The sequence below is a fragment of the Hyperolius riggenbachi genome, chromosome 3, assembly GCF_040937935.1.
Source record: "Hyperolius riggenbachi isolate aHypRig1 chromosome 3, aHypRig1.pri, whole genome shotgun sequence".
NCBI classification, from domain to species: domain Eukaryota; kingdom Metazoa; phylum Chordata; class Amphibia; order Anura; family Hyperoliidae; genus Hyperolius; species Hyperolius riggenbachi.
The window spans coordinates 431,692,835-431,720,065 of NC_090648.1; the positions used below are offsets into that span (position 1 = coordinate 431,692,835).

Consider the following 27,231-nt stretch of genomic DNA (forward strand, 5'->3'; position numbering starts at 1 on the left):
GTTTAGCGGTTATGACCTGTTGCTGAACATGCACAATCGTACCTATTCTCCTGAAATCGCTACCCTGTGTTTAATAGAAGTGTACCTTTATAACCCGTATGCGAGAACCCGGCCCAGATATAAAGATCTGACCCAGGTTCCTGCATACTGCTAAGGGTTAATAGAGCGTTCTCAAAGTCCTAGTATAAATACAGTAGCGGGTTGTGTAACCCGCTTGGTGGCAGATCTTTGAATTGTATGTTTGTGGTGAATCCTTTGGTGTCTGAACGCTCCCTCCGCGAGTCGGTTCATCAAATTGCAAAGTCGGGTTTCCCTTCGTGATGAGCAAAATGACCGCGTGAGAGGATTTCTGAAGCTGATCGATTGACCCCATCCGCAGACCGGCTGTAATAAGACGGCGGCCTGACCGCATTCAGCAAGCGGAACGCGGAGGTTTGGCCGCGTCCGCATCAGCGGCACCATCCACCACATGGTCGCATGCGGAACGCGGAGAAACATCCGCATCGGCGTTGCGATCCACCGTTCGGTCACAGGCCTCTCGGCGTACTTTACGTCGAGGCTGTGGTCCGGTTCTTCCCTCACAGGCCTCAGGGCCTGCCACACACCAACGCTATCCTCAATCCAGTCTGGACCCCGTAGGGGCTGCGCGCGTGTGCAATAAAGCCTTTTATACTCTTAGAAGGAGAGTCAGCTGACCAGCTGGTCAGCTGACCTCAGTAAGGTCCTTGAGCTGTGCTGCAAGGTCCTTGAACTGTGTTGTGATTGGCTGATTGGCTGGGCGGGCTGGTTGAGCCCAGCACAGTATAAAAGCAGGCATTCTGTCAGTTGCAAGTTGTCTGCAGTAAGCGTTACTTTGTGATAGCCCTCAGACCTTAGCTAGATCCGAGAGAGACAGTCCTAGCTGGAGCAAGGCTCCTGTCTCTCATCAGTCAGTCTTTGTTGTTTTCCTGATTATTGTATATTTGTATGTAACCTGATCTCTGTTATAGTCAGCCAGTCAGTTGATCTAATAGTCAGCCAGATAGTGATCTGACAGTCAGTACCATCGTGGGCCAAGTGCGGCTTGCCGTAACTAGCCCACAACAGTCAGACTTGTTATTTTCCTGATCTGCGACATATATTGGTTTTGCCAATATATTCGCAAGCACTATTGTTATCTGTGCCATTTTCTGATCTCCCGTTGCCGAACCTCTGCTTGTCTATTTCACTACGAGTTCGGCTTTCTGACTTTGTACCTCCGCCTATCTAATTTCCGTTACTGACCTTGGCTAGATTTCTGACTTTGCCTCCTTTAGTGGTTCTCCCACTAAAGGGTTTATTCTGCTGAATCCCTCCTTGCGGAGGTCTCAGTGGTTCCCCAGTATATCATTGCTGCTGGGGAACGCGATTCTAGCGTTACGTCATCTAGTCGCAGAATCGCACACACTGCGTTTCTCTTTTAGAGGTACCCAGTCCTCTTAAAGATATCAGTGTGGTGGGTTTTCCACTGTTGTTATACCCGGTATCCAGAGTTACAAATAAATATCCGCATTATTGGCGATTCCGCAGATCGCCACATAATCGGATATATCAGCATTATTGGTGATACTGCGGATCACCAACAATCTGAATACTCTGAGTGTGCACCAAACACCACACATTGTTACACCGGCCTTGCGGTCTGTGACAGTGACAACACAAGATTTTCCTTCTTTTTTTTCTGGATTTAGAAGAGGAACTTTAACCCAAGACTGAACTTCATCCCAATCAGTAGCCAATTAGGCCTGGTTCACGTCTGCTTTTTTTTACGGAATGTAACTGGAACATATACTGTTCAAATGGAACGGATGTAAAAGGATCCAATGTTAACCCAACGGACTGTTCACATGCGTCCATTGGTACGGATACGTTCAGTACGATCAGTTCCCAGGATCAAAAAATTGCAGCAGGCCCTAATTTTCCGGACCTTGCTGCCCAGCGGAACAGAACCGGATGAAAAATGCTTTTGCATTGGGGGCAATGGAGAACGGAATGTTTCTTCACGCTAGTTCCACGGGGGATGTGGGGACGTGAACCTGAGTGGCGGGAGGGTGAGGGAGAGTGCAGCAGCCAGGCGGGTGGGTGAGCGAGGGTAACCAGGCCTTAAATACATACCTAAAGGCCGGCGGTAGAGGCTTCTGTCTTCTTCCGCGTCATGTAACTAGTCACGTGACGCGCTGCATAATCACAGCGCAAGAAGAGGAAGCCTCTGCCGCTGCCATTAGCTATGCATTTGCTGGCAAAAAGAATGAAAACCGATCCGATCCAACAGTGATCAGATCAGTTTTCACAATTCATTTGCCAATGTGCACAGAGCCATCCTGATCCGGTGAAGCGGAGACCAGATCTGCTCACTGGATCCGTTTGGCTCATATTTTCTAATGTGAACCGGGCCTTACACCCTTTCCCACTAGAAATCTTTACCTTTTCTCTAATAGATCATCAGGGACATCTGTATAGCTGATATTGTGGTGAAATCCCTTCCACACTGTGATGACAGAGTATGTAAACCTAATTGTATTGTGAGAAATATAATACACATACACACAACCATTTAGCCCATCACATTGGTAGTGGGTGTGTTTATAGATAATAGCTGTTGGTGCTGTTTTTTCTTGTCTGCCTGCAGTAAAGATGATGGCCCGCAGGCTCATGGTGAATCAAAAAACATAAATGAGATTACACTTGATAAAGAAAAATAGGCGGGCACTACACCGCTAGTGTTTCACAATGGGATGCACATGTGACATTTTACATTCTTTACAGATTTTTTCCACAGGAAAAGCTCTGGGATGGTGTACATTATGTAAATACTTAAATTGGCACTTGACTTAGGGATCAAGAAAACAGGCCATGTCCACATAATCATTAAGGCCTAATGCCCCCATGGCATCAGTTCTAATGATCCATTGGGTTTCTCTTCTCAACAACAACTTCTTTCTGTCTCCACCTCTCTGTGGGGTCATAACCTGTTCCAGTCCAGCAAATTTTAGACATCCTGGATCTCCACCATGTTGTGACTTGACATGTTCAATTAAACGAGGGCAGCCTTTTCCTGATCCTATGGACCCGATATGCCCCTGTATTCTTTCTTTTCGTTTTCTGGTGGTCATGCCCACGTAAAAACGTAGGCACGGGCACCAGATGATATATACTACATATCTGGTCTGACATGTGATTGATGTTTTTGGTGGAACGCACGAACTTCCGGTTCCAGCGTGACGTCGGGTAAGCGACGGCTGGCCGGGAGATTAGGCGTACGGCGGTGAACAAGCACGCAAGCAAGAGGAAGGACTTCCCTATAAAGTTATCCAGGAATGGATGCCACGGCGTGCAGAGAGCCTCTGAGGACGCTCAGTGAGCTAAAACGGTCGTCAGGCCCAACACTGCTCCCACCATACCCCACAGCGCTTGGAGAACCTGGTAGGATTTTTATATGCAACTTTTTCTATCCATATGACTGAAATGTCGTTTTTGGAAGCCAGATAAATAAAGCTTTTTTAAGAGAAATGCATGTGCCAAACTACTCTTTCCCGTTTTAGTTGGCTGATGGTGTAATGGTTAAGGGCTCTGCCTCTGACACAGGAGACCAGGGTTCGAATCTCGGCTCTGCCTGTTCAGTAAGCCAGCACTAATTCAGTAGGAGACCTTTGGCAAGTCTCCCTTACACTGCTACTGCCAATAGAGCGCGCCCTAGTGGCTGCTGCTCTCGCGCTTTGAGTCCGCAAGGAGAAAAGCGCAATATAAATGTTATTTGTCTTGTCTTGTCTTTTTTTTCTCTTTTTTTGATAAATGAGATTACACAGAGATTATTTTTAACTTCTCACTTTGCAATGTATTAATTTATTTTTTTCTCTCCCTACTACTAACTTTCGGTAAAGTTCCTCTTTTCGTTTAACAGGCTTCCAGACAGTTCTACAGGTCAAGCTTGTGGAGGAGGATTAGGCCTGGTTCACACTGCAAGAGCTTTTTAAAGCGGGATTGTCACCATAAAAATCAAATTTCAACAGCAACTGGTGTGAGCGTATTAAGTGACAAAGATGCTAATCCTGCATTCAAAACTATTTCTGCTGTTAATCGCATACCTTAAGAGCACTGTCCCTTTAATTGCCATTGCCAAACAGTTGCATGCTGGGGGTCTTTTTATCTATAATATATTCCTCCTCTTCCCTTTATTTCCCCCTCCTAATGACATAAGACAGTGCACTTCCTAGTATAAACCTAAGTGGGTAAGTGGGAGTATCAGAAGATTCTGGGAGGAGGGCAGGTAACTAATACACAATTAGCAAGAGAAAAAAAGAGTGAGGGAGGAAATGATGTCAGGAGGTTAAAGGTAATCAAGATGGAAACTGCCTAGAATAGGATTCTTTGCTTTTCCTTTATAAAATTCACAGGAATCATTACGTGGATAGCACAATACATCTGTTATGTAAGTAGAACTAGTATTTATCTACTCATATATGTGCTTTTTATTTCTAGGTTAGCATAGGTGTCACTTGTTCTTTAAACGCTAGTGATGTAATGCTATGGGTGATTTTTGTAAAGTCACTTTGCTCAAGTGACAACACAGCCACAGCATTTACATTCGCAAGAACTTTTAAAATCACAAGCGCTTAGAAAAAGCTCTTGTAGTGTGAACCAGGCCTGAGTCTGTAGAGGGGGGGAAGGAAAAGCCAGAGATAAAGGAGGAAGACACATACGGCAGCTGGTGTACAAAGGACTTACGGTCATTGTCATGTACAATCTGGAAGTTCTTGACGGAGGCGTGAGTGACGCGGCCGTGGAAGTTCAGCACATAGGACTGAGTGTCGTCATTCCACACCGGAGCCTTGTTGTGCAGCTCGATTATGTTTTCATTGTGTTTGCTCTGCCACCGGGACAGAAGACTCTCCGATTCCTGAGAAGGATAACAAACATCACTGTGACATCACTGCAGACTCTGGAGGACACTCCCCCCATGTGCTTCAGAATGGGGCACTAGAGATGTGCAAATCTAGCTGTGTGCTCACAATGCCCTGTGCCAGAGACCCACAGCTGGAAAATAAAGGGGGGCAGCTGTACCTCTGTGTGTGGCAGAGAAGGAATTAGTATGAATATGTCTATCTGTGCTATGCTGCTCCTGTCGGTATAAACCAGGAAACCCCTGATTCTTGAAAGAATCATAAAGCTCCGATGCACCCCCCCCCCCCTTCCCAGGGCATCCATCCTCCGATGTGTAAATCCCAGATGCCCCCCCTCCCCCTGCGATGTACCCATTTCCGTTCCTCCCTTGTACATCTAACCGCAGGGATGCCAAACCGGTCCTTCGAGGGCCGAGGTCCTCACACATTTTAGACACAGCTCAATTTAATTAATGGGTCTGAATCAGGAAAGGTGTGGTCCATTAGGTAAAACACATTCCTCTCTTTCTCAGTCCATCCTAAACACTGGCATGGATCTGGCCCTCCAGGCCTGGAGTTCAACACCTGAGGTCCAACCTATGATGCCTTCCCGGTGTGCCTGTGCACTTAAAGGGTGGTGGCTTAGTGTGGCTGGCGGCTTACTGCAGAGGTTGTAGTGTGCATGCGCAGCTGTGCGTCCGTGCATACTTCCAACCTTGAGTTTAGTCATGGAGATATGAAAAGTTGCTGAGTGCAGATCACAGTATATGGGTTTCAGTGGTGTGTACAGTGCACGGGGGCCAATGGGGAGCACAGTGCATGGGGGTCACTGGGTTGTACATAGCATGGAGGTCAGTGGTGTGTTCAGTGTATGGGGGTCAGTGCATTGTATGGTCAGTGGGGTGTACAGTGCATTGGGGTCAGTGGTGTGGCAGTGTATGGGGTCAGTGCATTGTATGGTCAGTGGGGAGCACAGTGTATGGGGTCAGTGGGGTGTACAGTGCATGGGGGTCAGTGAGGTGTACAGTGCATAGGGGTCGGTGCATTGTATGGTCAGTGGGAAGCACAGTGTATGGGGTCAGTGGGGAGTACAATCCATAGGGGTCAGTGGGGTGTACAGTGCATGGGGGTCAGTGGTGTGGCAGTGTATGGGGTCAGTGGGGTGTACAGTGCATGGGGGTCAGTGGGGAGTACAGTGCATAGGGGTCAGTGGGGTGTACAGTGCATAGGGGTCAGTGCATTGTATGGTCAGTGGGAAGCACAGTGTATGGGGTCAGTGGGGAGTACAATCCATAGGGGTCAGTGGGGTGTACAGTGAATGGGGGTCAGTGGTGTGGCAGTGTATGGGGTCAGTGGGGAGCACAGTGTATGGGGTAAGTGGGGTGTACAGTGCATAGGGGTCAGTGGGGTGGCAGTGTATGGAGTCAGTGGGGAGCACAGTGTATGAGGTCAGTAAGGTGTACAGTGCATGGAGGTCAGTGGGGTGTACGGTGCATGGGGGTCAGTGGGGTGTACAGTGCATGTGGGTCAGTGAGGAGTACAGTGCATAGGGGTCAGTGGGGTGTACAGTGCATGGGGGTCAGTGGTGTGGCAGTGTATGGAGTCAGTGCATTGTATGGGGTCAGTGGGGAGCACATTGTATGGGGTCAGTGGGGTGTACAGTGCATGGGGGTCAGTTGGGTGTACAGTGCATGGGTGTCAGTGGGGTGTACAGTTCATGGGGGTCAGTGGTGTGGCAGTGTATGGGGTCAGTGCATTGTATGGTCAGTGGGGAGCACAGTGTACGGGGTCAGTGGGGTATACAGTGCATGGGGGTCAGTGGGGTGTACAGTGCATGAGGGTCAGTGGGGAGTACAGTGCATGATGTGCCTGTGCACTTAAAGGGTGGTGGCTTAGTGTGGGTGGCGGCTTACTGCAGAGGTTGTAGTGTGCATGCGCAGCTGTGCGTCCGTGCATACTTCCAACCTTAAGTTTAGTCATGGAGATATGAAAAGTTGCTGAGTGCAGATCACAGTATATGGGTTTCAGTGGTGTGTACAGTGCACGGGGGCCAATGGGGAGCACAGTGCATGGGGGTCACTTGGTTGTACAGAGCATGGAGGTCAGTGGTGTGTACAGTGTATGGGGGTCAGTGCATTGTATGGTCAGTGGGGTGTACAGTGCATTAGGGTCAGTGGTGTGGCAGTGTATGGAGTCAGTGCATTGTATGGTCAGTGGGAAGCACAGTGTATGGGGTCAGTGGGGAGTACAATCCATAGGGGTCAGTGGGGTGTACAGTGCATGGGGGTCAGTGGTGTGGCAGTGTATGGGGTCAGTGGGGAGTACAGTACATGGGGGTCAGTGGGGAGTACAGTGCATAGGGGTCAGTGGGGTGTACAGTGCATAGGGGTCAGTGCATTGTATGGTCAGTGGGAAGCACAGTGTATGGGGTCAGTGGGGAGTACAATCCATAGGGGTCAGTGGGGTGTACAGTGCATGGGGGTCAGTGGTGTAGCAGTGTATGGGGTCAGTGGTGTGGCAGTGTATGGGGTCAGTGGGGTGTACAGTGCATGGAGGTCAGTGGGGTGTACGGTGCATGGGGGTCAGTGGGGTGTACAGTGCATGGAGGTCAGTGGGGTGTACGGTGCATGGGGGTCAGTGGGGTGTACAGTGCATGTTGGTCAGTGAGGAGTACAGCGCATAGGGGTCAGTGGGGTGTACAGTGCATGGGGGTCAGTGGTGTGGCAGTGTATGGAGTCAGTGCATTGTATGGTCAGTGGGGAGCACATTGTATGGGGTCAGTGGGGTGTACAGTGCATGGGGGTCAGTGGGGTGTACAGTGCATGGGGGTCAGTGGGGTGTACAGTGCATGGGGGTCAGTGGGGTGTACAGTGCATGGGAGTCAGTGGTGTGGCGGTGTATGGGGTCAGTGCATTGTATGGTCAGTGGGGAGCACATTGTATGGGGTCAGTGGGGTGTACAGTGCATGGGGGTCAGTGGAGAGTACAGTGCATGGGGGTCAGTGGAGAGTACAGTGCATGAGGGTCAGTGGGGAGTACAGTGCATGGTGTGCCTGTGCACTTAAAGGGTGGTGGCTTAGTGTGGGTGGCGGCTTCCTGCAGAGGTTGTAGTGTGCATGCGCAGCTGTGCGTCCGTGCATACTTCCAACCTTAAGTTTAGTCATGGAGATATAAAAAGTTGCTGAGTGCAGATCACAGTATATGGGTTTCAGTGGTGTGTACAGTGCACGGGGGCCAATGGGGAGTACAGTGCATGGGGGTCACTGGGTTGTACAGAGCATGGAGGTCAGTGGTGTGTACAGTGTATGGGGGTCAGTGCATTGTATGGTCAGTGGGGTGTACAGTGCATTGGGGTCAGTGGTGTGGCAGTGTATGGGGTCAGTGCATTGTATGGTCAGTGGGGAGCACAGTGTATGGGGTCAGTGGGGTGTACAGTGCAAAGGGGTCAGTGGGGTGTACAGTGCATAGGGGTCAGTGCATTGTATGGTCAGTGGGAAGCACAGTGTATGGGGTCAGTGGGGAGTACAATCCATAGGGGTCAGTGGGGTGTACAGTGCATGGGGGTCAGTGGTGTGGCAGTGTATGGGGTCAGTGGGGAGTACAGTGCATAGGGGTCAGTGGGGTGTACAGTGCATAGGGGTCAGTGCATTGTATGGTCAGTGGGAAGCACAGTGGATGGGGTCAGTGGGGAGTACAATCCATAGGGGTCAGTGGGGTGTACAGTGCATGGGGATCAGTGGTGTGGCAGTGTATGGGGTCAGTGGGGAGCACAGTGTATGGGGTCAGTGGGGTGTACGGTGCATGGAGGTCAGTGGGGTGTACGGTGCATGGGGGTCAGTGGGGTGTACAGTGCATGGGGGTCAGTGGGGAGTACAGTGCATAGGGGTCAGTGGGGTGTACAGTGCATGGGGGTCAGTGGTGTGGCAGTGTATGGAGTCAGTGGGGAGCACAGTGTATGGGGTCAGTAAGGTGTACAGTGCATGGAGGTCAGTGGGGTGTACGGTGCATGGGGGTCAGTGGGGTGTACATTGCATGTGGGTCAGTGAGGAGTACAGTGCATAGGGGTCAGTGGGGTGTACAGTGCATGGGGGTCAGTGGTGTGGCAGTGTATGGAGTCAGTGCATTGTATGGTCAGTGGGGAGCACATTGTATGGGGTCAGTGGGGTGTACAGTGCATGGGGGTCAGTGGGGTGTACAGTGCATGGGGGTCAGTGGGGTGTACAGTGCATGGGGGTCAGTGGTGTGGCAGTGTATGGGGTCAGTGCATTGTATGGTCAGTGGGGAGCACATTGTATGGGGTCAGTGGGGTGTACAGTGCATGGGGGTCAGTGGGGTGTACAGTGCATGGGGGTCAGTGGGGAGTACAGTGCATGGGTTTCAGTGGGGTGTACAGTGCATGGGGGTCAGTGGTGTGGCAGTGTATGGGATCAGTGGGGAGCACAGTGTATGGGGTCAGTGGGGTGTACAGTGCATAGGGGTCAGTGGGGTGTACAGTGCATGGGGTTAGTGGGGTGTACAGTGCATGGGGGTCAGTGGTGTGGCGGTGTATGGGGTCAGTGCATTGTATGGTCAGTGGGGAGCACATTGTATGGGGTCAGTGGGGTGTACAGTGCATGGGGATCAGTGGGGTGTACAGTGCATGAGGGTCAGTGGGGAGTCCAGTGCATGGGTGTCAGTGGGGTGTACAGTGCATGGGGGTCAGTGGTGTGGCAGTGTATGGGGTCAGTGGGGAGCACAGTGTATGGGGTCAGTGGGGTGTCCACTGCATGGGGGTCAGTAGTTTGTACAGTGCATGAGGGTCAGAGGGGAGTACAGTGCATGGGTGTCAGTGGGGTGTACAGTGCATGGGGGTCAGTGGTGTGGCAGTGTATGGGGTCAGTGGGGAGCACAGTGTATGGGGTCAGTGGGGTGTACAGTGCATGGGGGTCAGTGGGGTGTACAGTGCATGGGGGTCAGTGGGGTGTACGGTGCATGGGTGTCAGTGGGGTGTACAGTGCATGGGGGTCAGTGGGGTGTACAGTGCATGGGGGTCAACAGATTATTTTTGTAAACAGTAAACGCTTGTACATAGAGACATACAAACACGTACATTACCCCAGTAGAAGAATTTTCTGATTACAACTTGGTTGCGTCCACACTGCCTCTAATTTTCCAAAAGGCGCACAACAGTATTGGGTCACAGGACATTTTCAATTGTCTTCTGCTCAATGTGCTGGCCTTCTCTTCAATAGCAGGATCTAAAAAAAGAGAAGAAAAAAGAAACAATCCAGACCCCCCCACCCCAACACATGCAAAACATAACCACTAACAAATATGCAATCATACGAACAAAGATCTAGATATGAACTCGACAGGGATCTATGTGTTGACATAAACACAGTACTTTACCCTAACAGAAGAATATTCAAGAAGAAAAAATTCCAACAGTACAATCCTATTTTTATATCTGCAACAATCATCTCCATTCATTCCTACCTTTCACTACAAATCATCACTCACACACACACACTCCCACTAAAATTCACTTACGCACATCAGATGTTTTTTTGAAAGCGAAATACTTGTACCTAGAGAAATACAAAAACGCACATTACCCCAATAGAAGAATTTTCTGATTACAACTTGGTTGCGTCCTCACTGCCTCTAATTTTCCAAAAGGCACACAACGGTATTGGGTTACAGGGTGTTTCAATTTTCTTCTGCTCAACCTGCTGGCCTTCTTTTCAATGGCAGGATCTGAAAAGAGAAGGGAAAAAAAAAACAATCCAGACCCCCCACCCCTAACACATGCAAAACATATTGCAAAAAGGGTGTGTGCATCAAACACCAAGTGAACCCATATATACCTGGCTTTGCAGATAAGGCCTAATTAGCTTATTCATGAGACACTGCTCAAGCAAATCTGCATTCGCTTTCGCATGCCAGGATATGCAAGGTTTGGCCAACTAACTCCTCGCAAAATGTTTGCCCTGCCAGGGATTACTTTGCGCAGCATTTAGCACTTATCCAGGATCGCCACGTGGAGGCCCCCCCAGGATCCCAGGAAAAGGGGGGCCAACAGGGCACTCCAAGCACTTCAATGCTCAGACACTCTGTAGCGCCCCCTGGGGGGAGGTTGAGAAGTGCGGGTCGGCCCGCCCAAGCGTTGCCACCGCCAGGGAGGGCCGCCCGCACCCACCTCCCAAAGGATAGGATCTACCTTATTTCGTATTGCGTCCAAGTGCATTATTATGCCAGGCCAAATGTGCACAACTTGGGAGCACGACAGGGGGGGAGTGAAGCATAGGTCACCCCAAGCCTGGTAAAGCTAAAGGGTGACTCTACAGCTCAACACCCCAATGGGGAAACAGGCTGCAGACAGCCCATGTAAAGAGGGTCATCCACCACCTGCTTCCGGAAGAAAGGAACTGAAAACGTATTGCAAAAAGGGGTGCACATGCAAAACATAACATAACCACTAACAAATATGCAATCATATGAACAAAGATCTAGCTATAAACACGACAGACATCCATGTATTGACATAAACACAGTACTTTACCCCAATAGAAGATTTTTTAAGAAGAAAAAAAATCCAACAATACAATCCTATTTTCAAATCTCCTACAATCATCTCCATTCATCCCTACCTTTCACTACAAATCATCACTCACACACACACACACTCACACTAAAATTCACATACGCACATCAAATATTTTTGTGAAATCTAAACGCTTGTACCTAGAGAAATACAAAAATGTACATTACCCCAATTGAAGAATTTTCTGATTACAACTTGATTGCTTCCACTCTGCCACTAATTTTCCAAAAGGCGCACAACGGTATTGGGTCACAGGCCGTTTTCAAGTGTCTTCTGCTCAATGTGCTGGCCTTCTCTTCAATAGCAGGATCTGAAAAGAGAAGAAAAAAGAAACAATCCAGACCCCCCACCCCAACACATGCAAACCATAAGCACTAACAAATTTGCAATCATACGAACAAAGATCTAGATATGAACACAACAGGCATCTATGTGTTGACATAAACACAGTACTTTACCCCCATAGAAGAATATTCCAGTAGAAAAAATCCAACAGTACAATCCTATTTTGAAATCTCCTACAACCATCTTCATTCATTCCTACCTTTCACTACAAATCCTCACTCACACACACACACTCCCACTAAAATTCCCTTACGCACATCAGATATTTTTATGAAAACTAAACGCTTGTACATAGAGAAATACAAAAACACACATTACCCCAATAGAAGAATTTTGTGATTACAACTTGGTGGCTTCCACTCTGCCACTCATTTTGCAAAAGGTGCAGAACAGTATTGGTTCACAGGGCGTTTTCAACTCTCTTCAGCTCAATGTCCTGGCCTTCTTTTCAATGGCAGGATCTGAAAAGATAAGAAAAAAGAAACAATCGAGACCCCCCCCCCCCCAACACATGCAAAACATAACCACTAACAAGACACAGGCAACTATGTATTGACATAAGCACAGTATTTTACCCCAATAGAAGAATTTTCAAGAAGAACAAAAATCCAACAATACATTTCTATTTTTATTTTTACTACAATTATCTCCATTCATTCCTACCTTTCACTACAAATCATCACTCACACATACACACTCCTACTAAAATTCCCTTACGCACATCAGATTATTTTTGTAAACAGTAAACACTTGTACATAGAGACATACAAACACGTACATTACCCCAGTAGAAGAATTTTCTGATTACAACTTGGTTGCGTCCACACTGCCTCTAATTTTCCAAAAGGCGCACAACAGTATTGGGTCACAGGACATTTTCAATTGTCTTCTGCTCAATGTGCTGGCCTTCTCTTCAATAGCAGGATCTGAAAAGAGAAGAAAAAAGAAACAATCCAGACCCCCCCAACACATGCAAAACATAACCACTAACAAATATGCAATCATACGAACAAAGATCTAGATATGAACTCGACAGGGATCTATGTGTTGACATAAACACAGTACTTTACCCTAATAGAAGAATATTCAAGAAGAAAAAATTCCAACAGTACAATCCTATTTTTATATCTGCAACAATCATCTCCATTCATTCCCACCTTTCACTACAAATCATCACTCACACACACACACTTCCACTAAAATTCACTTACGAACATCAGATGTTTTTGTGAAAACGAAATGCTTGTACCTAGAGAAATACAAAAACGCACATTACCCCAATAGAAGAATTTTCTGATTACAACTTGGTTGCGTCCACACTGCCTCTAATTTTCCAAAAGGTGCACAACAGTAGTGGGTCACAGGACATTTTCAATTGTCTTCTGCTCAAAGTGCTGGCCTTCTCTTCAATAGCAGGATCTGAAAAGAGAAGAAAAAAGAAACAATCCAGACCCCCCCACCCCAACACATGCAAAACATAACCACTAACAAATATGCAATCATACAAACAAAGATCTAGATATGAACTCGACAGGGATCTATGTGTTGACATAAACACAGTACTTTACCCTAATAGAAGAATATTCAAGAAGAAAAAATTCCAACAGTACAATCCTATTTTTATATCTGCAACAATCATCTCCATTCATTCCTACCTTTCACTACAAATCATCACTCACACACACACACACTCCCACTAAAATTCACTTACGCACATCAGATGTTTTTGTGAAAACCAAATGCTTGTACCTAAAGAAATACAAAAACGCACATTACCCCAATAGAAGAATTTTCTGATTACAACTTGGTTGCGTCCTCACTGCCTCTAATTTTCCAAAAGGCACACAACGGTATTGGGTTACAGGGTGTTTCAATTTTCTTCTGCTCAACCTGCTGGCCTTCTTTTCAATGGCAGGATCTGAAAAGAGAAGGGGAAAAAAAAAAAAATCCAGACCCCCCACCCCTAACACATGCAAAACATATTGCAAAAAGGGTGTGTGCATCAAACACCAAGTGAACCCATATATACCTGGCTTTGCAGATAAGGCCTAATTAGCTTATTCATGAGACACTGCTCAAGCAAATCTGCATTCGCTTTCGCATGCCAGGATATGCAGGGTTTTGCCAACTAACTCATCGCTAAATGTTTGCCCTGCCGGGGATTACTTTGCGCAGCATTTAGCACTTATCCAGGATCGCCACGTGGAGGCCCCCCCAGGATCCCAGGAAAAGGGGGGCCAACAGGGCACTCCAAGCACTTCACTGCTCAGACACTCTGTAGCGCCCCCTGGGGGGGAGGTTGAGAAGTGCGGGTTGGCCCGCCCAAGCGTTGCCACCACCAGGGAGGGCCGCCCGCACCCACCTCCCAAAGGATAGGACCTACCTTATTTCATATTGCGTCCAAGTGCATTATTATGCCAGGCCAAATGTGCACAACTTGGGAGCACAACAGGGGGGGGAGTGAAGCATAGGTCACCCCAAGCCTGGTAAAGCTCAAGGGTGACTCTACAGCTCAACACCCCAATGGGGAAACAGGCTGCAGACAGCCCATGTAAAGAGGGTCATCCACCACCTGCTTCCGGAAGAAAGGAACTGAAAACGTATTGCAAAAAAGGGTGCACATGCAAAACATAACATAACCACTAACAAATATGCAATCATATGAACAAAGATCTAGCTATAAACACGACAGACATCCATGTATTGACATAAACACAGTACTTTACCCCAATAGAAGATTTTTCAAGAAGAAAAAAAATCCAACAATACAATCCTATTTTCAAATCTCCTACAATCATCTCCATTCATCCCTACCTTTCACTACAAATCATCACTCACACACACACACACACACTCACACTAAAATTCACATACGCACATCAAATATTTTTGTGAAATCTAAACGCTTGTACCTAGAGAAATACAAAAATGTACATTACCCCAATAGAAGAATTTTCTGATTACAACTTGATTGCTTCCACTCTGCCACTAATTTTCCAAAAGGCGCACAACTGTATTGGGTCACAGGCCGTTTTCAAGTGTCTTCTGCTCAATGTGCTGGCCTTCTCTTCAATAGCAGGATCTGAAAAGAGAAGAAAAAAGAAACAATCCAGACCCCCCACCCCAACACATGCAAAACATAACCACTAACAAATTTGCAATCATACGAACAAAGATCTAGATATGAACACAACAGGCATCTATGTGTTGACATAAACACAGTACTTTACCCCCATAGAAGAATATTCAAGAAGAAAAAATCCAACAGTACAATCCTATTTTGAAATCTCTTACAACCATCTTCATTCATTCCTACCTTTCACTACAAATCCTCACTCACACACACACTCCCACTAAAATTCCCTTACGCACATCAGATATTTTTATGAAAACTAAACGCTTGTACATAGAGAAATACAAAAACACACATTACCCCAATAGAAGAATTTTCTGATTACAACTTGATTGCTTCCACTCTGCCACTAATTTTCCAAAAGGTGCAGAACAGTATTGGTTCACAGGGCGTTTAAAACTCTCTTCAGCTCAATGTCCTGGCCTTCTTTTCAATGGCAGGATCTGAAAAGATATGAAAAAAGAAACAATCCAGAACCCCCCCACCCCACCCCAACACATGCAAAACATAACCACTAACAAGACACAGGCAACTATGTATTGACATAAGCACAGTATTTTACCCCAATAGAAGAATTTTCAAGAAGAAAAAAAATCCAACAATACATTTCTATTTTTATTTTTACTACAATTATCTCCATTCATTCCTACCTTTCACTACAAATCATCACTCACACATACACACTCCTACTAAAATTCCCTTACGCACATCAGATTATTTTTGTAAACAGTAAACGCTTGTACATAGAGACATACAAACACGTACATTACCCCAGTAGAAGAATTTTCTGATTACAACTTGGTTGCGTCCACACTGCCTCTAATTTTCCAAAAGGTGCACAACAGTAGTGGGTCACAGGACATTTTCAATTGTCTTCTGCTCAATGTGCTGGCCTTCTCTTCAATAGCAGGATCTGAAAAGAGAAGAAAAAAGAAACAATCCAGACCCCCCCACCCCAACACATGCAAAACATAACCACTAACAAATATGCAATCATACAAACAAAGATCTAGATATGAACTCGACAGGGATCTATGTGTTGACATAAACACAGTACTTTACCCTAATAGAAGAATATTCAAGAAGAAAAAATTCCAACAGTACAATCCTATTTTTATATCTGCAACAATCATCTCCATTCATTCCTACCTTTCACTACAAATCATCACTCACACACACACACACTCCCACTAAAATTCACTTACGCACATCAGATGTTTTTGTGAAAACCAAATGCTTGTACCTAAAGAAATACAAAAACGCACATTACCCCAATAGAAGAATTTTCTGATTACAACTTGGTTGCGTCCTCACTGCCTCTAATTTTCCAAAAGGCACACAACGGTATTGGGTTACAGGGTGTTTCAATTTTGTTCTGCTCAACCTGCTGGCCTTCTTTTCAATGGCAGGATCTGAAAAGAGAAGGGGAAAAAAAAAAAAACAATCCAGACCCCCCACCCCTAACACATGCAAAACATATTGCAAAAAGGGTGTGTGCATCAAACACCAAGTGAACCCATATATACCTGGCTTTGCAGATAAGGCCTAATTAGCTTATTCATGAGACACTGCTCAAGCAAATCTGCATTCGCTTTCGCATGCCAGGATATGCAGGGTTTTGCCAACTAACTCATCGCTAAATGTTTGCCCTGCCGGGGATTACTTTGCGCAGCATTTAGCACTTATCCAGGATCGCCACGTGGAGGCCCCCCCAGGATCCCAGGAAAAGGGGGGCCAACAGGGCACTCCAAGCACTTCACTGCTCAGACACTCTGTAGCGCCCCCTGGGGGGGAGGTTGAGAAGTGCGGGTCGGCCCTCCCAAGCGTTGCCACCACCAGGGAGGGCCGCCCGCACCCACCGCCCAAAGGATAGGACCTACCTTATTTCATATTGCGTCCAAGTGCATTATTATGCCAGGCCAAATGTGCACAACTTGGGAGCACAACAGGGGGGGGAGTGAAGCATAGGTCACCCCAAGCCTGGTAAAGCTCAAGGGTGACTCTACAGCTCAACACCCCAATGGGGAAACAGGCTGCAGACAGCCCATGTAAAGAGGGTCATCCACCACCTGCTTCCGGAAGAAAGGAACTGAAAACGTATTGCAAAAAAGGGTGCACATGCAAAACATAACATAACCACTAACAAATATGCAATCATATGAACAAAGATCTAGCTATAAACACGACAGACATCCATGTATTGACATAAACACAGTACTTTACCCCAATAGAAGATTTTTCAAGAAGAAAAAAAATCCAACAATACAATCCTATTTTCAAATCTCCTACAATCATCTCCATTCATCCCTACCTTTCACTACAAATCATCACTCACACACACACACACTCACACTAAAATTCACATACGCACATCAAATATTTTTGTGAAATCTAAACGCTTGTACCTAGAGAAATACAAAAATGTACATTACCCCAATAGAAGAATTTTCTGATTACAACTTGATTGCTTCCACTCTGCCACTAATTTTCCAAAAGGCGCACAACTGTATTGGGTCACAGGCCGTTTTCAAGTGTCTTCTGCTCAATGTGCTGGCCTTCTCTTCAATAGCAGGATCTGAAAAGAGAAGAAAAAAGAAACAATCCAGACCCCCCACCCCAACACATGCAAAACATAAGCACTAACAAATTTGCAATCATACGAACAAAGATCTAGATATGAACACAACAGGCATCTATGTGTTGACATAAACACAGTACTTTACCCCCATAGAAGAATATTCAAGAAGAAAAAATCCAACAGTACAATCCTATTTTGAAATCTCTTACAACCATCTTCATTCATTCCTACCTTTCACTACAAATCCTCACTCACACACACACTCCCACTAAAATTCCCTTACGCACATCAGATATTTTTATGAAAACTAAACGCTTGTACATAGAGAAATACAAAAACACACATTACCCCAATAGAAGAATTTTCTGATTACAACTTGATTGCTTCCACTCTGCCACTAATTTTCCAAAAGGTGCAGAACAGTATTGGTTCACAGGGCGTTTAAAACTCTCTTCAGCTCAATGTCCTGGCCTTCTTTTCAATGGCAGGATCTGAAAAGATATGAAAAAAGAAACAATCCAGACCCCCCCCCCCCACCCCAACACATGCAAAACATAACCACTAACAAGACACAGGCAACTATGTATTGACATAAGCACAGTATTTTACCCCAATAGAAGAATTTTCAAGAAGAAAAAAAATCCAACAATACATTTCTATTTTTATTTTTACTACAATTATCTCCATTCATTCCTACCTTTCACTACAAATCATCACTCACACATACACACTCCTACTAAAATTCCCTTACGCACATCAGATTATTTTTGTAAACAGTAAACGCTTGTACATAGAGACATACAAACACGTACATTACCCCAGTAGAAGAATTTTCTGATTACAACTTGTTGCGTCCACACTGCCTCTAATTTTTTAAAAGGTGCACAACAGTAGTGGGTCACAGGACATTTTCAATTGTCTTCTGCTCAATGTGCTGGCCTTCTCTTCAATAGCAGGATCTGAAAAGAGAAGAAAAAAGAAACAATCCAGACCCCCCCACCCCAACACATGCAAAACATAACCACTAACAAATATGCAATCATACAAACAAAGATCTAGATATGAACTCGACAGGGATCTATGTGTTGACATAAACACAGTACTTTACCCTAATAGAAGAATATTCAAGAAGAAAAAATTCCAACAGTACAATCCTATTTTTATATCTGCAACAATCATCTCCATTCATTCCTACCTTTCACTACAAATCATCACTCACACACACACACACTCCCACTAAAATTCACTTACGCACATCAGATGTTTTTGTGAAAACCAAATGCTTGTACCTAAAGAAATACAAAAACGCACATTACCCCAATAGAAGAATTTTCTGATTACAACTTGGTTGCGTCCTCACTGCCTCTAATTTTCCAAAAGGCACACAACGGTATTGGGTTACAGGGTGTTTCAATTTTCTTCTGCTCAACCTGCTGGCCTTCTTTTCAATGGCAGGATCTGAAAAGAGAAGGGGAAAAAAAAAAAACAATCCAGACCCCCCACCCCTAACACATGCAAAACATATTGCAAAAAGGGTGTGTGCATCAAACACCAAGTGAACCCATATATACCTGGCTTTGCAGATAAGGCCTAATTAGCTTATTCATGAGACACTGCTCAAGCAAATCTGCATTCGCTTTCGCATGCCAGGATATGCAGGGTTTTGCCAACTAACTCATCGCTAAATGTTTGCCCTGCCGGGGATTACTTTGCGCAGCATTTAGCACTTATCCAGGATCGCCACGTGGAGGCCCCCCCAGGATCCCAGGAAAAGGGGGGCCAACAGGGCACTCCAAGCACTTCACTGCTCAGACACTCTGTAGCGCCCCCTGGGGGGGAGGTTGAGAAGTGCGGGTCGGCCCGCCCAAGCGTTGCCACCACCAGGGAGGGCCGCCCGCACCCACCTCCCAAAGGATAGGACCTACCTTATTTCATATTGCGTCCAAGTGCATTATTATGCCAGGCCAAATGTGCACAACTTGGGAGCACAACAGGGGGGGGAGTGAAGCATAGGTCACCCCAAGCCTGGTAAAGCTCAAGGGTGACTCTACAGCTCAACACCCCAATGGGGAAACAGGCTGCAGACAGCCCATGTAAAGAGGGTCATCCACCACCTGCTTCCGGAAGAAAGGAACTGAAAACGTATTGCAAAAAAGGGTGCACATGCAAAACATAACATAACCACTAACAAATATGCAATCATATGAACAAAGATCTAGCTATAAACACGACAGACATCCATGTATTGACATAAACACAGTACTTTACCCCAATAGAAGATTTTTCAAGAAGAAAAAAAATCCAACAATACAATCCTATTTTCAAATCTCCTACAATCATCTCCATTCATCCCTACCTTTCACTACAAATCATCACTCACACACACACACACACACTCACACTAAAATTCACATACGCACATCAAATATTTTTGTGAAATCTAAACGCTTGTACCTAGAGAAATACAAAAATGTACATTACCCCAATAGAAGAATTTTCTGATTACAACTTGATTGCTTCCACTCTGCCACTAATTTTCCAAAAGGCGCACAACTGTATTGGGTCACAGGCCGTTTTCAAGTGTCTTCTGCTCAATGTGCTGGCCTTCTCTTCAATAGCAGGATCTGAAAAGAGAAGAAAAAAGAAACAATCCAGACCCCCCACCCCAACACATGCAAAACATAAGCACTAACAAATTTGCAATCATACGAACAAAGATCTAGATATGAACACAACAGGCATCTATGTGTTGACATAAACACAGTACTTTACCCCCATAGAAGAATATTCAAGAAGAAAAAATCCAACAGTACAATCCTATTTTGAAATCTCTTACAACCATCTTCATTCATTCCTACCTTTCACTACAAATCCTCACTCACACACACACTCCCACTAAAATTCCCTTACGCACATCAGATATTTTTATGAAAACTAAACGCTTGTACATAGAGAAATACAAAAACACACATTACCCCAATAGAAGAATTTTCTGATTACAACTTGATTGCTTCCACTCTGCCACTAATTTTCCAAAAGGTGCAGAACAGTATTGGTTCACAGGGCGTTTAAAACTCTCTTCAGCTCAATGTCCTGGCCTTCTTTTCAATGGCAGGATCTGAAAAGATATGAAAAAAGAAACAATCCAGAACCCCCCCACCCCACCCCAACACATGCAAAACATAACCACTAACAAGACACAGGCAACTATGTATTGACATAAGCACAGTATTTTACCCCAATAGAAGAATTTTCAAGAAGAAAAAAAATCCAACAATACATTTCTATTTTTATTTTTACTACAATTATCTCCATTCATTCCTACCTTTCACTACAAATCATCACTCACACATACACACTCCTACTAAAATTCCCTTACGTTGGGAGTCATACAAGATGAGGGTCTAGACTCTTCCTTAAAGACCCTCATGTCTGAAACGTTATTCATGGCCAGACAGGAGGTGGCACGCAGATGGCTTGCGCCCGCGCCCCCTCTGGTTGCCAACTGGATAAACAGAGTAAACAGCTCCCTACCTTATAAAAAACTCATCTACACCCACAGGGGCAAAGCCCCAAAATTCCAACTCATATGGGACAAGTGGAAGAATTAATCACACAAATTACTCAACCTCCATAAGCAATGTACAAAATGTGGATATGTTTAAACTCATAATGTATGTCACTGACAAAACAACAAATAAGCCCTAATAACTCCCTACAGCCTAGCCCTTATAAGCATGTGCACCTTATATGTCTATATAGTCGGCCACCTAGGCCACACGGCATGCATCCACCTGTATTAACATTCACTGTGTTTTTTTTTAGCTAAAACCTTAAATATTTCTCTACGCTATGTGGCAACTTTGTGCGCTTCTTGATTACTCAAGTACGTGTAACTGGTAACTCATATGCATCTTTATATGTATGTTATACATTTGCTCAAACAACTTACTGTAATACTTGTATTATTCTTGCAAACATTAAATAAAGCCGTTTTGTTTAAAAAAAAAATTCCCTTACGCACATCAGATTATTTTTGTAAACAGTAAACGCTTGTACATAGAGACATACAAACACGTACATTACCCCAATAGAAGAATTTTCTGATTACAACTTGATTGCTTCCACTCTGCCACTAATTTTCCAAAAGGCGCACAACTGTATTGGGTCACAGGCCGTTTTCAAGTGTCTTCTGCTCAATGTGCTGGCCTTCTCTTCAATAGCAGGATCTGAAAAGAGAAGAAAAAAGAAACAATCCAGACCCCCCACCCCAACACATGCAAAACATAACCACTAACAAATTTGCAATCATACGAACAAAGATCTAGATATGAACACAACAGGCATCTATGTGTTGACATAAACACAGTACTTTACCCCCATAGAAGAATATTCAAGAAGAAAAAATCCAACAGTACAATCCTATTTTGAAATCTCTTACAACCATCTTCATTCATTCCTACCTTTCACTACAAATCCTCACTCACACACACACTCCCACTAAAATTCCCTTACGCACATCAGATATTTTTATGAAAACTAAACGCTTGTACATAGAGAAATACAAAAACACACATTACCCCAATAGAAGAATTTTCTGATTACAACTTGGTGGCTTCCACTCTGCCACTAATTTTCCAAAAGGTGCAGAACAGTATTGGTTCACAGGGCGTTTAAAACTCTCTTCAGCTCAATGTCCTGGCCTTCTTTTCAATGGCAGGATCTGAAAAGATATGAAAAAAGAAACAATCCAGACCCCCCCCCCCCCCACCCCAACACATGCAAAACATAACCACTAACAAGACGCAGGCAACTATGTATTGACATAAGCACAGTATTTTACCCCAATAGAAGAATTTTCAAGAAGAAAAAAAATCCAACAATACATTTCTATTTTTATTTTTACTACAATTATCTCCATTCATTCCTACCTTTCACTACAAATCATCACTCATACATACACACTCCTACTAAAATTCCCTTACGCACATCAGATTATTTTTGTAAACAGTAAACGCTTGTACATAGAGACATACAAACACGTACATTACCCCAGTAGAAGAATTTTCTGATTACAACTTGGTTGCGTCCACACTGCCTCTAATTTTCCAAAAGGTGCACAACAGTAGTGGGTCACAGGACATTTTCAATTGTCTTCTGCTCAATGTGCTGGCCTTCTCTTCAATAGCAGGATCTGAAAAGAGAAGAAAAAAGAAACAATCCAGACCCCCCCACCCCAACACATGCAAAACATAACCACTAACAAATATGCAATCATACAAACAAAGATCTAGATATGAACTCGACAGGGATCTATGTGTTGACATAAACACAGTACTTTACCCTAATAGAAGAATATTCAAGAAGAAAAAATTCCAACAGTACAATCCTATTGTTATATCTGCAACAATCATCTCCATTCATTCCTACCTTTCACTACAAATCATCACTCACACACACACACACTCCCACTAAAATTCACTTACGCACATCAGATGTTTTTGTGAAAACCAAATGCTTGTACCTAAAGAAATACAAAAACGCACATTACCCCAATAGAAGAATTTTCTGATTACAACTTGGTTGCGTCCTCACTGCCTCTAATTTTCCAAAAGGCACACAACGGTATTGGGTTACAGGGTGTTTCAATTTTGTTCTGCTCAACCTGCTGGCCTTCTTTTCAATGGCAGGATCTGAAAAGAGAAGGGGAAAAAAAAAAAACAATCCAGACCCCCCACCCCTAACACATGCAAAACATATTGCAAAAAGGGTGTGTGCATCAAACACCAAGTGAACCCATATATACCTGGCTTTGCAGATAAGGCCTAATTAGCTTATTCATGAGACACTGCTCAAGCAAATCTGCATTCGCTTTCGCATGCCAGGATATGCAGGGTTTTGCCAACTAACTCATCGCTAAATGTTTGCCCTGCCGGGGATTACTTTGCGCAGCATTTAGCACTTATCCAGGATCGCCACGTGGAGGCCCCCCCAGGATCCCAGGAAAAGGGGGGCCAACAGGGCACTCCAAGCACTTCACTGCTCAGACACTCTGTAGCGCCCCCTGGGGGGGAGGTTGAGAAGTGCGGGTCGGCCCTCCCAAGCGTTGCCACCACCAGGGAGGGCCGCCCGCACCCACCGCCCAAAGGATAGGACCTACCTTATTTCATATTGCGTCCAAGTGCATTATTATGCCAGGCCAAATGTGCACAACTTGGGAGCACAACAGGGGGGGGAGTGAAGCATAGGTCACCCCAAGCCTGGTAAAGCTCAAGGGTGACTCTACAGCTCAACACCCCAATGGGGAAACAGGCTGCAGACAGCCCATGTAAAGAGGGTCATCCACCACCTGCTTCCGGAAGAAAGGAACTGAAAACGTATTGCAAAAAAGGGTGCACATGCAAAACATAACATAACCACTAACAAATATGCAATCATATGAACAAAGATCTAGCTATAAACACGACAGACATCCATGTATTGACATAAACACAGTACTTTACCCCAATAGAAGATTTTTCAAGAAGAAAAAAAAATCCAACAATACAATCCTATTTTCAAATCTCCTACAATCATCTCCATTCATCCCTACCTTTCACTACAAATCATCACTCACACACACACACACACACTCACACTAAAATTCACATACGCACATCAAATATTTTTGTGAAATCTAAACGCTTGTACCTAGAGAAATACAAAAATGTACATTACCCCAATAGAAGAATTTTCTGATTACAACTTGATTGCTTCCACTCTGCCACTAATTTTCCAAAAGGCGCACAACTGTATTGGGTCACAGGCCGTTTTCAAGTGTCTTCTGCTCAATGTGCTGGCCTTCTCTTCAATAGCAGGATCTGAAAAGAGAAGAAAAAAGAAACAATCCAGACCCCCCACCCCAACACATGCAAAACATAAGCACTAACAAATTTGCAATCATACGAACAAAGATCTAGATATGAACACAACAGGCATCTATGTGTTGACATAAACACAGTACTTTACCCCCATAGAAGAATATTCAAGAAGAAAAAATCCAACAGTACAATCCTATTTTGAAATCTCTTACAACCATCTTCATTCATTCCTACCTTTCACTACAAATCCTCACTCACACACACACTCCCACTAAAATTCCCTTACGCACATCAGATATTTTTATGAAAACTAAACGCTTGTACATAGAGAAATACAAAAACACACATTACCCCAATAGAAGAATTTTCTGATTACAACTTGATTGCTTCCACTCTGCCACTAATTTTCCAAAAGGTGCAGAACAGTATTGGTTCACAGGGCGTTTAAAACTCTCTTCAGCTCAATGTCCTGGCCTTCTTTTCAATGGCAGGATCTGAAAAGATATGAAAAAAGAAACAATCCAGACCCCCCCCCCCCCCCCCACCCCAACACATGCAAAACATAACCACTAACAAGACACAGGCAACTATGTATTGACATAAGCACAGTATTTTACCCCAATAGAAGAATTTTCAAGAAGAAAAAAAATCCAACAATACATTTCTATTTTTATTTTTACTACAATTATCTCCATTCATTCCTACCTTTCACTACAAATCATCACTCACACATACACACTCCTACTAAAATTCCCTTACGCACATCAGATTATTTTTGTAAACAGTAAACGCTTGTACATAGAGACATACAAACACGTACATTACCCCAGTAGAAGAATTTTCTGATTACAACTTGTTGCGTCCACACTGCCTCTAATTTTTTAAAAGGTGCACAACAGTAGTGGGTCACAGGACATTTTCAATTGTCTTCTGCTCAATGTGCTGGCCTTCTCTTCAATAGCAGGATCTGAAAAGAGAAGAAAAAAGAAACAATCCAGACCCCCCCACCCCAACACATGCAAAACATAACCACTAACAAATATGCAATCATACAAACAAAGATCTAGATATGAACTCGACAGGGATCTATGTGTTGACATAAACACAGTACTTTACCCTAATAGAAGAATATTCAAGAAGAAAAAATTCCAACAGTACAATCCTATTTTTATATCTGCAACAATCATCTCCATTCATTCCTACCTTTCACTACAAATCATCACTCACACACACACACACTCCCACTAAAATTCACTTACGCACATCAGATGTTTTTGTGAAAACCAAATGCTTGTACCTAAAGAAATACAAAAACGCACATTACCCCAATAGAAGAATTTTCTGATTACAACTTGGTTGCGTCCTCACTGCCTCTAATTTTCCAAAAGGCACACAACGGTATTGGGTTACAGGGTGTTTCAATTTTCTTCTGCTCAACCTGCTGGCCTTCTTTTCAATGGCAGGATCTGAAAAGAGAAGGGGAAAAAAAAAAAACAATCCAGACCCCCCACCCCTAACACATGCAAAACATATTGCAAAAAGGGTGTGTGCATCAAACACCAAGTGAACCCATATATACCTGGCTTTGCAGATAAGGCCTAATTAGCTTATTCATGAGACACTGCTCAAGCAAATCTGCATTCGCTTTCGCATGCCAGGATATGCAGGGTTTTGCCAACTAACTCATCGCTAAATGTTTGCCCTGCCGGGGATTACTTTGCGCAGCATTTAGCACTTATCCAGGATCGCCACGTGGAGGCCCCCCCAGGATCCCAGGAAAAGGGGGGCCAACAGGGCACTCCAAGCACTTCACTGCTCAGACACTCTGTAGCGCCCCCTGGGGGGGAGGTTGAGAAGTGCGGGTCGGCCCGCCCAAGCGTTGCCACCACCAGGGAGGGCCGCCCGCACCCACCTCCCAAAGGATAGGACCTACCTTATTTCATATTGCGTCCAAGTGCATTATTATGCCAGGCCAAATGTGCACAACTTGGGAGCACAACAGGGGGGGGAGTGAAGCATAGGTCACCCCAAGCCTGGTAAAGCTCAAGGGTGACTCTACAGCTCAACACCCCAATGGGGAAACAGGCTGCAGACAGCCCATGTAAAGAGGGTCATCCACCACCTGCTTCCGGAAGAAAGGAACTGAAAACGTATTGCAAAAAAGGGTGCACATGCAAAACATAACATAACCACTAACAAATATGCAATCATATGAACAAAGATCTAGCTATAAACACGACAGACATCCATGTATTGACATAAACACAGTACTTTACCCCAATAGAAGATTTTTCAAGAAGAAAAAAAATCCAACAATACAATCCTATTTTCAAATCTCCTACAATCATCTCCATTCATCCCTACCTTTCACTACAAATCATCACTCACACACACACACACACACTCACACTAAAATTCACATACGCACATCAAATATTTTTGTGAAATCTAAACGCTTGTACCTAGAGAAATACAAAAATGTACATTACCCCAATAGAAGAATTTTCTGATTACAACTTGATTGCTTCCACTCTGCCACTAATTTTCCAAAAGGCGCACAACTGTATTGGGTCACAGGCCGTTTTCAAGTGTCTTCTGCTCAATGTGCTGGCCTTCTCTTCAATAGCAGGATCTGAAAAGAGAAGAAAAAAGAAACAATCCAGACCCCCCACCCCAACACATGCAAAACATAAGCACTAACAAATTTGCAATCATACGAACAAAGATCTAGATATGAACACAACAGGCATCTATGTGTTGACATAAACACAGTACTTTACCCCCATAGAAGAATATTCAAGAAGAAAAAATCCAACAGTACAATCCTATTTTGAA

At 44.5% G+C, this 27,231-nt stretch overlaps 1 protein-coding gene across 1 annotated transcript in view; it reads right to left on the bottom strand.

Moving 5' to 3' along the window:
* Nucleotides 1–27,231, bottom strand: part of LOC137562381 (tubby-related protein 3-like) — a 118,851-nt gene that overhangs the window by 22,719 nt on the left and 68,901 nt on the right. The window contains exon 3 of the mRNA XM_068273720.1: nt 4,744–4,915. Within this exon, the coding sequence (XP_068129821.1) occupies nt 4,744–4,915 (172 nt within the window). The remainder of the gene's footprint in view (nt 1–4,743; nt 4,916–27,231) is intronic.